This window comes from Eptatretus burgeri, chromosome 16 (genome assembly GCF_056783735.1).
Source record: "Eptatretus burgeri isolate ZD-2024b chromosome 16, Ebu_testis_v1, whole genome shotgun sequence".
Classification (NCBI taxonomy): Eukaryota; Metazoa; Chordata; class Myxini; order Myxiniformes; family Myxinidae; genus Eptatretus; species Eptatretus burgeri.
In genome coordinates, this window is record NC_140976.1 from 40,152,019 (window position 1) to 40,164,369 (window position 12,351).

Consider the following 12,351-nt stretch of genomic DNA (forward strand, 5'->3'; position numbering starts at 1 on the left):
CACACACACACACACACACACACACACACACACACACACACACACACACACACACACACACACACACACACACACACACACACACACACACACACACACACACACACACACACACACACACACTTCAGGTGAGATGGAACAAATGGAGTGCACAACAATGAGGTGTTCAAATTCAGATCAGACAAATACAAGTTATCGCAATGGAAAACAAATCTGGCTCACAATGTACAACATTAACTCTCGGCATAAAGGCCACATGCCACAGTGTGGTACCAAGCTAGATTGTCCAAATACAGTACAAAGCAAAGCATCATTCAGCACACACAGACTACAGACACTAACATACAATTCCTGAGCTTACAATAAAGTGTTGAAAAAGCAGAAATTCAAAATACTTCAGGTCACTAGAACATTATATACACATATGAAAAACAAAGGATGGAGGTGGGTGTAACTGATTCACTCCCGATCCAAAACTCTCACCTGCAAAGCACTGGGCACCTTATATATCGGTCTATCTTACAAGCTCGTCATGGTGTAGAACAATAAAAATAAGTAAAATGATTTAAAACAGTAAGGTTTGTACGTATATTGTTTTTTGCAAAGGAATATTTGAGTGTGGCAAAGTGGCATCACCTTGATGCAACAAGACTTCAGGTTGCTCGTTACATCAAGGCTGTGCCGCTGACGCAGTAACCTGTGCATTTCAGGCCAGGATTTGGAAATTGTTCAGGGGTGCCAGCAATAACTCGCCTCCTCTTTGTGAAGGGGATTGTGGAATCTAACATCCATCACCTAATACCGGCAGATGGGACGCCCAGTTTAACTTCCATCCATGGGACGACACACACACTGATGACTCAACCTGACTGCGAAACACCAGGATGACAATTTATCGCTATACAGACATTCACGCCCAAGCCAGACAGCTCAGAGGTGAATGCACATATCTCTAGGAATCTAAGCTATCCTGGAAGCTTGGTCGTATATTGACCTGACGTGACGTGACAACTAAAAAGTTTTAACAAACACTGAAGGCCCAAATTCGTTCAGACAGTTTATTCAATGAATGTTTTTTCAAAATCTGAAATCTTTTCTCTGAAAATTTATCCCAAATGACAACCAATAAACCATCCCAATACAGGGACAATTTGTACCTCATCATCTTCCGGAGCCTCGGCCACTGGTCCATTCTTCTCTTCCTGAAACAGAAGCTTCTTCATCTTCCGGTACTGCAGGTTATCCAATTCTCGCACAGCATCCTTCGTGCGCTGGATAAGCTCAATGAGAACAGGCTCGTGTCGCTCACGAAGCACGAATGCATGCTGGGCAGAGGGACAAATTAAAGGGATCTTACTTAGAGCCCATTCACAATTGCACTTCATAATAAGCAACTCATCGGTGATGCAACAAGACTTCACAGATTGGAAAGTTACTACCATTGTTAACAAACCTCCTGCAGCTTTGCTTGCCCTTACTCATATTATTCTCAAAACACATGTTCTTGAACGATTGCGATAGCACTTTTTAAAAGCAGAAACGGCCATTCCCCTAATTGTCTTAAAGCACAACAACAACAAAAAAAATGTTTCAAAAGTCCACGTGGCCTGGCACTTACTCGGAGCAAACCGCTCGATGTCGGTCTGTCCTGTGCATTTTTTTGCAGGCACGAATCCACAAAGTTCCTGAAGTAATCAGACCTGTAAAAAGTTGGCACAACAAACAACATAACACACACGCACACCAAGAGTATCAATGCCATCGAGAATTATGAGGATCACTCCAAATGTAATGGCCCACAATCTTTTGACAACACTATTTTATTTTCTTCCCAAATGTGGCGCTGCTGTAGCAGTTGTCAAAATGGCTGCCCCCATGGATGTTCGTGAGAAGAAACATGCCGTTATTGAATTGTGTGAGGAGACAATTGGAAATATCCAAAAGCAACGACAGAAGGCGTATGGGGATGATGCTGTCGACCGCAGCAGAGTTGGTCGATGGGCCAAGTGGGAAATGTCCACAGGAGTTGAACATGCTGATATAATACGTGAATGCCCTAGCAGCGGTAAGGCACAATCAGCACGGACGGATGTCAACGCTGAATAAGTGAACATCATTGCAGACCTTTGCATAACTATTCTGCACATGCTTGCTTCACCAATGTCCATTTGGAGTGACAGTTCTCTAACAGTTACGCATCTGTCTGGCAAAATGATGTTGTTCACTTAACATTGACATCCGTCCGTGCGGATCGCAGCCTGCCACTGCGAAGGCACACATAATCGGCATGTTAAACTCCTGCGGACTTTATCCGCTTGGCCCGTCGACCAATTGTGCTGTGGTCGACAGCATCGTCCCCATTTGCGTTTCCAATAATATTCTTCTCACACACCAATAATTCAATAACACGTTTCTTCTGACTGACATCTGTGGAGGGCAGCCATGTTTGACGAATGCCACAGCAACACCACTTGTGGGAAAACAATGCAATGATGAGGTGGGAAGAATGTTTCTATACACTGCACAAGTAACAATCCATCCATCAGGACCATACTATGCACAGAGCGTCGGTGCTGCCAAAGCAGTCTCCTGGGCTATTGGGCACGATACTGGACGGGTCGCCATTCTGACGCAGGATACTCGAATGGTTCAATCATCCTCGCAAGCTGATGCTCACTTTGCCGACCTCGAAAGAATAACCGGCTGAGTCAACCCCACCTGGTATCAATTCAACGGCCAAGTGGGATTTGAACTCAGGAGCCTGGGATCCCAAGCCCACCACCCTAACCATCAAACCAACACAAGACATCAAGTAACAATGCTATATAATAAAGTGTTGTAAAAATATTGTGGGGCATTACTTTTGGAGTGACCCTTGTACATATCAATACCAAAACAGGCAATATGTTAACGCAGCTGCAAAAAAAGGTTTATCCTACGAGCCATAATGCTTTGAATTGTTTTCCGATACGATTATTACTATTTTGGCAGCAGGTGCAAAGTTCCAAGGAAGCTTGATTTGCATGCATTTTACCGATTAATTTAAACCCCAGTTAAAGAACCGTGCGTGGTGGTGTTCTCACCACTCAAGAGAGTGCAGAGATGGCGAATCATTCTGTGCGATGTGGTACAGCGCACTCATGGCGTTCATGTTGAAAAGTGGAGGCTTACGCTCAGCTGGACAAAAATAAACACATGGGAGGTGGCACATCCAGAATGGAAACATTCAAAAGGGGCATCGTCATTATAATTCAGAATTAAACACAGCAACAATAACCAGAACCTGTTTCAAGTTCATTCCTGACCCAGTTCAATGCAGGTGATGCCCAGAGACCAGACGTCGACTTTTCCATCGTATTGCCCTTCATCCATTGCCAGAATCACTTCTGGAGCCATCCTGCAATAAATTTCATTGAGGACATCTTTGTAAACATTTTAAAATAAAGCAAAAATCGTATACACTCCAGGCTAATTTTTTTTCCACAAGAGTGGAACAAATTAAGGGGGCAATTGGCAAATAACATCGAAACAAATAAAGTGTAACATTGGTTGGAGAAACAGTATGACGATTGGGGACCCCTGGGGAAGAATGAAGCACCAACACATAGAATTGAGCTAGTTATGTCTTAGTATTCTGTTTAGTTTGTATCCCCCGCCGCGTGGCGGAGGGGGGATATTGTTGTCACCCAGGTTGTCCGGCTTTCCGTCCGGCCGGACGTCCGTCAACATTTATAGCTGTGAGTGCAATAAATCATAAACTGTTCACAATATCGATTTGAAATTTGGGTCACATGTACCACCTGAAAAGGAAGAACCTTATTGATTTTGGGCGTGGCTGGATCCAAGATGGCCGACTGGGGTGGCCATCTTGAAAAAAAATGTTTTTTCGCCATATCGATTTGCAATTCGAGTTCCACATGTACCACCTGAAAAGGAAGAACCCTATTGATTTTGGGCGTGGCGGATCCATGATGGCAGACTTCGGCGGCCATCTTGAAAAAAAATGTTTTTTTGTAATAAATGGAAAACCGCTTATCTGATTTCAATTATTTTTGGTTACTACGTTCCTCACCCCTGGGGAACTTTTTCGAGATGATGACCAAATGGTGTCTTGTTTCCAAGTCACCTCCCTCATTATCTGGAATATGTATGACCTTTTTCATTCAATGGCGGGGGATTCCCCATCTCTGATGGTATATTTAAGTATACTAGTACGTGCCCGTAAAAAAAAAAAAAAAAAAAAAAACATTTACTATGGAATAGGCAAAGCCTAGAAGCGAACGTACAATTCTTCTGACTTTACATAAAACTTGTTCACAAGTGTATACTTGCCAACTATACCGTGGTACGTGTAAGCGCCGCACAGCTGATGATTTTGACGCAATTTCCGGTTACTTCGGCCTGGATTCAAGATCAGCGAACAAATAATGTAAATCACGATTAAAAAATATTTTTTGATGATGCAGGAGATATCTTTATTAAAATTAACTTTGGGAAAAGATATAATTGAATAAATAAATAAATAAACGATCACTTCTAGTCAAGAATAAAAGAAATTAAAAGTTCCGGAAAGAGTTTCAAAATCACTCCCAGTAATGTTAAATACAAAATAAACACTTCCTGTCATGAAAAAAAAAATCACTTTCGGAAGAATAAAATTAACTTTGGGAAAAAAATAATTGAATAAATTAATCAACACTTCCGGTCATGATCTCCTGGCATGCATCATTCACCATGACAAAAAAAAAACAGAAACAAAACAAAAAAGGAAGCAAAATGGTCATAGCCAACGACACGGATTCACAATTGCCGGGGTATTGTGTTGTTTTTGTCGTTTCCTATTCTCTCATGTGCACACGTTAAGTAATATTCACAAGATAGAAATAAAACCCAATCGTGTTTATACACCGCACAGCGTTTAACAACCGGAAGCAAAAGGTCATATCCAATGACACGGATTCCAAATAGCCAGGGGTATTGTGTTGTTGTTGTTTCCTATTCTCTCACGTGCATGGGTTAAGTATGAAGCTCACTGCGTTCGCTATAAATAAATATTCAAACCTCGAGCAAGAAACAACAACCACACAGGCCGTTTCTTCGCTCTCGCGTGCCCGTACGTGCGTGGCCCGGAACTTCGCATATTATTCGCAATTTAGTTTTAATGCCCAAATATTCAATTAGCGCCAACGTATTTTACCTTTTCGCAATGTCATCGCAAGGAAAAACAAAAAGAGAAGAGAAGAGAGAAAAAAAACATTACTTCCTGGTTCGGACCACACCAGCTCACTCTGTTACCGAAATTTTGCACGAAATTTTGCAATTTATGCACCGTCTAATATGAAAACGATCATAACTTGGGGCATTATGTTTATAAATGCGCATAAGAAATCGAGAAATTATTAGAATACACGAAGTCATCACTCTCCGGAAGCCCGTATGTTGTAACCCATAATGGGGAACGCGACTGAGCTTCCCTTCCCCATCGGCCACGCCCACGCAACAACGTGTCTCGTCATTGGTTTGGTAAATAAATGGCCATAACTTGGGAGGCACTTGTCCGATTAATATCAAAATCAAACCTTGAGAAGGCACATCCCTCAGGTCCCCAGCAATATACCTGGCAAGTTTCAATTAGATCGGACCAGTGGTTATCGAGAAACAGCGGACGGACACACAAATATACAAATATACACACACACACACACACACACACACACACACACACACACACACACACACACACACACACACACACACACACACACACACACACACACACACACACACACACACACACACACCTGGAATTATAGATAGATACTGTATTCATGTGGACAGATATATGTTAGAAATGTTAGTTAGCTTTAGTCCATGTTCTTTCCCTTCTATACTCTGGACTCAAACCATTTTGTGTGTAACACCACACACATGCCGTTTTTGCATCCTTTCTCCTTGCTTTCGCAGAGAATTCCATGCGACGGGCTCACCAAGCCCAGCCGAATAACATCCCCACCATTTCCTCCACGACAGGAAGTCAATAATTTCTATTGACAGGTGCACGCCAAATTCTCGCTCCTCACCCCTTCCCAGAGGGTCCACTGCGAGGACCCCATCCCACCAAATTGGGCCCTGTTGCCGTGCAGAAGAATGAGACACGGCCAATTAACGGTGGTGAGGGTCAGTCCGCCCTCGTGATCTCTCCGCCAATGAGGGTCCCAGAGCCGTGAGGAAAGGGAGGGAGGAGGGGAGGAAGGAATAAAATGGGGAACACGGCACTTAAATACCAAGAGACTAGAGCTTTGGAAGGAGTCAGACTTGTCCAGAACCGCTTCCTTTTGGACTCTGCTCTTTGTGCTATTCTCATCCCTTCACAAAACCCATACATTTATCCCCGAGCCGTTCGAATCACATTAATCTCTTCTTTTCCCTTTCTCCTTTCCTTTCCTTTTTCCAGTTTCTATGCTACGCTCTTTATGCACTCTGTTTCTATTATAGTGACTTTCTCCTCACCTCAACACACGACACCACACACCAAGCCCTGCACACCTTCACGTCAGCCCGGTTGCCCATCTCGCCACCCGGCCACATTGGAGCTGTCCACCTTGCTTTGCCTCACCGGCAGCCGTTTCCCACCAAAACCACAAGTCATGTACAGCTATTTACCCAGCGGATCGGGAACACCAATGGAGTGAAGGGAGGAATCCGGGAGGGGAGGGATGTTTGGGGAGCAATGGCCAGATCATTGGGTGGCAGCAATTCAACCAGGCTGTTGCAAGGTGTGTCAGGGCATTCCAAAGACCCCAACTATTTCTCACCACTCATTTTTCTACCCCCTTCTCCCATCTCTCACTACTTCTGGATGAATGTTAGGCACCAAATGAGTTACTGTGCTAAGTGATTGATTACTGTTCCAAGGGTGGGTTTGCCATGTTCGGGGTAATTTGGGGAAATATAAACATGCCTGTAACATTCATATATACCTGTTGAATGGCCATCGTTTGTTTTCCCACCATATCTTGCCTGTATTGTAACTACTTGTTTCCCCACCATTTCAAACTTGAATTGTAATTGTTTGTTCTGCCACCATTTTCTGACTCATAATTTAATTAAAACCATGGGGTATAAAGAACTGCCTTGACGTATCCTGTTCATGTTTGGTTGTGATAATGTTGTGGAGCCGGGCGTCGGTGGCGAGCAGGACCGCAAGGGTCGGCCACCGAACACCCGGAATCTAGAGCGTACCTTTCGGAAAACTCCGAAAGGTACGGGTCCCTTCCAGGACTGTGAATCATCAATAAATCAACCGCGTGGGCACAGGGTTATTTGGCAAACTTCAAAATACCTAGAGGACCACGTGGCGAGCTACCGAGGATTCACACCCTCGACAGCACGAGCCGTATGGTTACCGAGGTCCCGTCGGTCCAAATGTACAATTTTCCGCTTCCCAAATTTCCCAACATGCACCGTGCTAAGCCAATGAAAGGAACACAAAAACGAGCCGAAACATTTAGCAGGGGATTTATTTATAATGGGGGCAGGGGGGAGCACGGAAGAAGCAGAGTTATCTGATTATAAGAAATGCAGTATTACAATGCAGAAATGCAGCAGTACAAGGCAAAAAGTACTTATCCAGTTTCTACTTAAAGATGGGCCCACAGACAGACGCACACCCAAAAGAAACGAAAGGGACCTTCCCGCCTCATGCGGTCTTCGAGGAGACAAGCAAACCAGGCCGGCGTCGAGATGCAACCAGCCCAGTGCCAGTGAGATGTGACCAGCGTCGACGAGATGCGACCAGCGCTCGAGCAGACCAAAGCAGCGTCGAGATGTGACCCGCGCTCCAGCAAACCACACGCTCGAGCTGACGGAGAACCAGACTCCAGCGACAGGACGAGATGAGAGCAGACGCCGGCAACAGGACGAGATGAGAGCAGACGCCGGCAACAGGACGAGATGAGAGCAGACGCCGGCAACAGGACGAGATGAGAGCAGACGCCGGCAACAGGATGAGATGAGAGCAGACGCCGGCAACAGGACGAGATGAGAGCAGACGCCGGCAACAGGACGAGATGAGAGCAGACGCCGGCGACAGGACGAGATGAATCTCCCCGTTCGTCCAAAATCACCAACCTTTTTCTCCCTCGGAGGGAGGGGCCTCTTTCCCTAACCACTTGCCTCTTGATTGGTCGGAACTATCATGCGATTCCCTGGCCGCCCTCCATTGGACAGGCGCATGGTAGGCGGGGCAACTCCCACCCTTCTGGGCGGAGTCCCGAGCGGAGGCGTTTGTGGCTCCGCCCACCTCCTCACCTCTGGCCGCGTGCTTAATGGCGATCGTGTCGAGTGGGAAACTGGGAGGGTGAGCCGCCCGCTCCTTGCCGATTGGCTAAGGAGGGATGCCATGCCTACGTTAGACTCCACCCACACGAGCGCTTGCTGGCGAGCGCGCGAAGAATGCCGCGAGCAGAGTGTTGTTGCTGTGAGAGCGAAGATGGTGTGGATGTAAAAATCTTAACTATAAAAATAACTCACAGCGCATGTATGTAATTCCCATTAAACACAAGTAGGGGGCCCTAACTAGAAACACACACTTATCGAAATTACTTAGCTTCGGGGACGGCTGTCTGTCTGTGTGCACAAGGCTTCCAGATTCGTAACAATATAATACTCTTGTGGATAATTAGCTCAAGCGATTGATTGGTATCTGACAGACGATCGAGTACAGCGTGCAACAATGGTTCGCTCGGCCAACTGACATCTATTGCACGGTCGGCGGCAATGGTTCTCAAATCGACTGCAGTCATCTTACAGGTATGGTAAACCGACACTGGACACAAGGATCTGGCCAGAGTGGAGTGTTGTAGAGGGCATCTGTGGTCTTTTAATAGATGCGTTGGCAATTTCAGATTTATCACATTCATCATCATCATAGTGTACGGTCACGGTCACGGTCACGGTCACGGTCACGGTCTCACACTCACACACACACACACACACACACACACACACACACACACACACACACACACACACACACACACACACACACACACACACACACACACACACACACACACACACACACACACACACACACACACACTCCACCCCAGAAAGTGAGCTGACATGCCATCCATGAATTAGCATATACCTTTAGCATCAGTTAACTGGAGTGACCATTGCAGTTAAGAGGTGTTAGGGCTATATACTCCCTCACGGGAACATAGCAGTTCACTTTCTGATGGGAATCCACTCCATGATGACAGCCTGGGAGCCAGATATTCATCCGTGGATCAGTTCCTCACCCCAGGGGATGGGATGCTGATCCTGCAACTAAAAAGCTTTGAAAGCCTATGTAGGCTGAGGCTGCAGTTAGCAGTGTAGCAGCTCACTGCATGAGGCATTGGGTGGTTCTGTGGTTTTTGTTTGTTTCATTATTTAAATTTTTTCATAGCTGCAACTGAGCCTATTTGCTTATGTTGAATATATACACAATTACAATGGCACTCGGTAGAGCACATACTTCCACCAGGCTGAACAGTTTATTTTTTGTGTTCCACTGGTAAGCTGGATCTGCATCCATACCTTGTTCTCGTCACCTACCCAACTCGTCAACTAAATTTTGTCACAACCTGTCCACATTTTGAAATATATCATGCCATATAACGTTTTTGGCCCCAGCTCTCAATTGTGAAGAATCACTTTTAAAATATCTGGATCTTCACCAAAATCTAATCAGTTCGTCTTTTTCATCTATCGTGGGGCAACTTAGCTAAATATAGCATAACAATTGTGCATTTTGTGAGGAAAGCACCAAATTTGGCACACTAGTAGCCTATCATATTATGAACAGATTTAGATATTGGGCCATCTCAAAATTTTTGATAGCAGTGGAAAATGGCTGCCACAGCCATCAGCGGCTGAATTTGAGATGGCCCAATATCCAAATCTGTTCATAATATGATAGGCTACTAGTGTGCCAAATTTGGTGCTTTCCTAACAAAATGCACAATTGTTATTCTAAGTTGCCCCACTAATACCCAACCTGTCCACCAAGTTTCATCCGAATCCGTCCACAACATTTTGAGATATTATGCTCACAACCAAACACGTGAAAACATAACCTCCATCCACCTTCGTTGGCGGAGGTAATGAGTTAATCCTTTGCCAAAATTTGGCATTTTGATTGGTCGATCATGACCATCTTAGTTTCACAGGGCAACAACTTCCCAAAGTTAAAGCAGTCCAGTCCATCGAGAGTGCATGTGAAGTTTACAATGGATTGGTTCGACAGTTCTTCTTCTTCCCTTTAAGGTTCTGAAGATATGGTTTTATAAGGTTGTTTTTATAAGGAAAAGAGTTCTGAAGATCATAAAATATTTTTTGAAAAAAAACATTGATCAACGCAAAATGGGCAGCGAGTCTTTTGCTCAATCAGGTCATTTGAACGACATGTACTCGATCTCACGACTTGTAACAACCTTGTGAAAATAACTTTATCCACGTGGAGTGTTCAAGAAAAATATCACTAAATGGCAGAATAAAAAATAATAAATCAACCCACAGCCTGAATAATCGGCTTCAAAGCAATGTTGCCTGAAGCTTAACTATTAGAATACAAAATGGAGTTTATGTTCATGTTGTTAATTTTTTTTTTTTTCCCCAAACAAAAAAAAAAAAAAAAAGCTGTTGATGTTCCAGAATCCAGAGCTACAGGAACAAAACAAAGACAATGTTTATATTCTTGCTCAATTGGGGTCTCATTTATGACAATTTTTGCCGAATGGATTAATATCTAAGGACTACGAGCTGAAGACAAGAGTGCAAACTTTAAAAGAAATGGTTATTCATAAGGGCCTTTATGCACTCTGTTTCTTTATGCGGGCCTTTATGCACTAACAGCTTGGCAGGGGGGGGGGGGGGAGAAGAAAACGTTACATTTCAGCTCTTTGCCTTGCAAAACAAATCAACAAATCAAGGGATAATGGAAGAAGGTTGAAACATTGCCGTTTGACACTATTTATGAGAAAAAAAAATTGTAACGAATCTTCCAATATCCAAGAAATGATGTTATGAAGGGTAGTACATACAATACATTGTTCTACAAACTTCAAGCGAGTAAAGTGCAGGCTCACCAGTAAGGCGTACCAACAAACGAATTGGCAGGTGAAGTGATGGAGGCAGAGCCAAAGTCTGCAAGTTTCACCTGGCCAGGCTCAGTCAATAAAATATTTCCAGCCTTAACATCCCTGTAGAGCAGAATAAAGTATGAAGGTTTGTGGGTCACATCACCAAGTACATGTGGTTTTGCCAAGTTATGATCACCCCCAACACACTCCCATGACTCCCTCTCCCCCAAAGATGGAGATACACAAAATCAAAAAATTAAACAAATCAAACCTGTCATTTTAAATTTTAATGCTTTATAATCACAGAGGAACTAACTTCGCCCATTAGGAATAATGATAATATTGTGGTGATTTGAACATTGGTGATGATGTCAAATCGTGCTTGAAGAACATTCCGCCCCGCCCCCCCATATTAGGAGGCCAATGGTCTGGAGAAAATGAGTGAACCACACAATGTTACAAGCCAGAATAAACATACAAGTAAACTACATCATGTTACACACCAGAGTCGAACAAATAAATCAAAAATATATCTGTAGGAAAAACAAAATCGGAAGCTTGATGGGATGACATGACAAAAATAAATAAATAAACACATAACAATAAAATCCTCTTCCTTTTCTGACAAAAAACAGTCAATTGATTACATCCCTTTGGGCAGATTTTACCTTGCCATTCTCTTGTAAAAGATAAGCAGCAATGGTGGGGAGGTGGGGAGTGAGTGTGAGTGCGAGTGTGAGTGTGAGTGTGTGTAGGGGGACCATGTAATCCACCCATAGGGAAACAATAGTGATGACATCATGAAATCTCACCTGTGTATCATGTTGTGCGAATGAAGGAATGTTAGACCCTGCAGGGCACCATGGGTAATTGCAGCAATCTCTTGTTCTTGCAGGGGCTTCTTGTGTACTGATATAAACATGAATGTTCAGCTCTCAATGAAGCACTCAAGACATACATGCGCAAGCACAACGCAGTTTTTTTTTAAACAACAAGATAAAATACCATCCAGATTTTTGTTACATCACTTACTCATTCTCTACATAAATCCATTGTCATGAAAAGATGACAATACCCACCACCACCAAATACATTAATAATAATGAATTGGTTGGCTCAAGGTTTTGAAATACAAACGAACGGTGAGCCATTCTCCACAAATATTCAAGGAGGGGAAGTTGCCAAGCCTTTCAATGAGATTCAGTCATAAAAAATCAGAAGT

The 12,351-nt window shown here is 43.8% G+C and overlaps 1 protein-coding gene across 2 annotated transcripts in view; it reads right to left on the reverse strand.

Annotated features, from left to right (window-relative positions):
* Window positions 1-12,351, reverse strand: part of LOC147010912 (serine/threonine-protein kinase TAO1-like) — a 59,300-nt gene that overhangs the window by 23,544 nt on the left and 23,405 nt on the right. For both annotated transcript variants that reach the window (XM_085859685.1, XM_085859686.1), the window contains exons 6-11: window positions 11,942-12,038; window positions 11,136-11,249; window positions 3,306-3,397; window positions 3,084-3,177; window positions 1,619-1,700; window positions 1,158-1,325 (exon numbers count right to left, since the gene is read on the reverse strand). In XM_085859685.1, coding sequence (XP_085715811.1) covers window positions 1,158-1,325; window positions 1,619-1,700; window positions 3,084-3,177; window positions 3,306-3,397; window positions 11,136-11,249; window positions 11,942-12,038 — 647 coding nt within the window. The remainder of the gene's footprint in view (window positions 1-1,157; window positions 1,326-1,618; window positions 1,701-3,083; window positions 3,178-3,305; window positions 3,398-11,135; window positions 11,250-11,941; window positions 12,039-12,351) is intronic.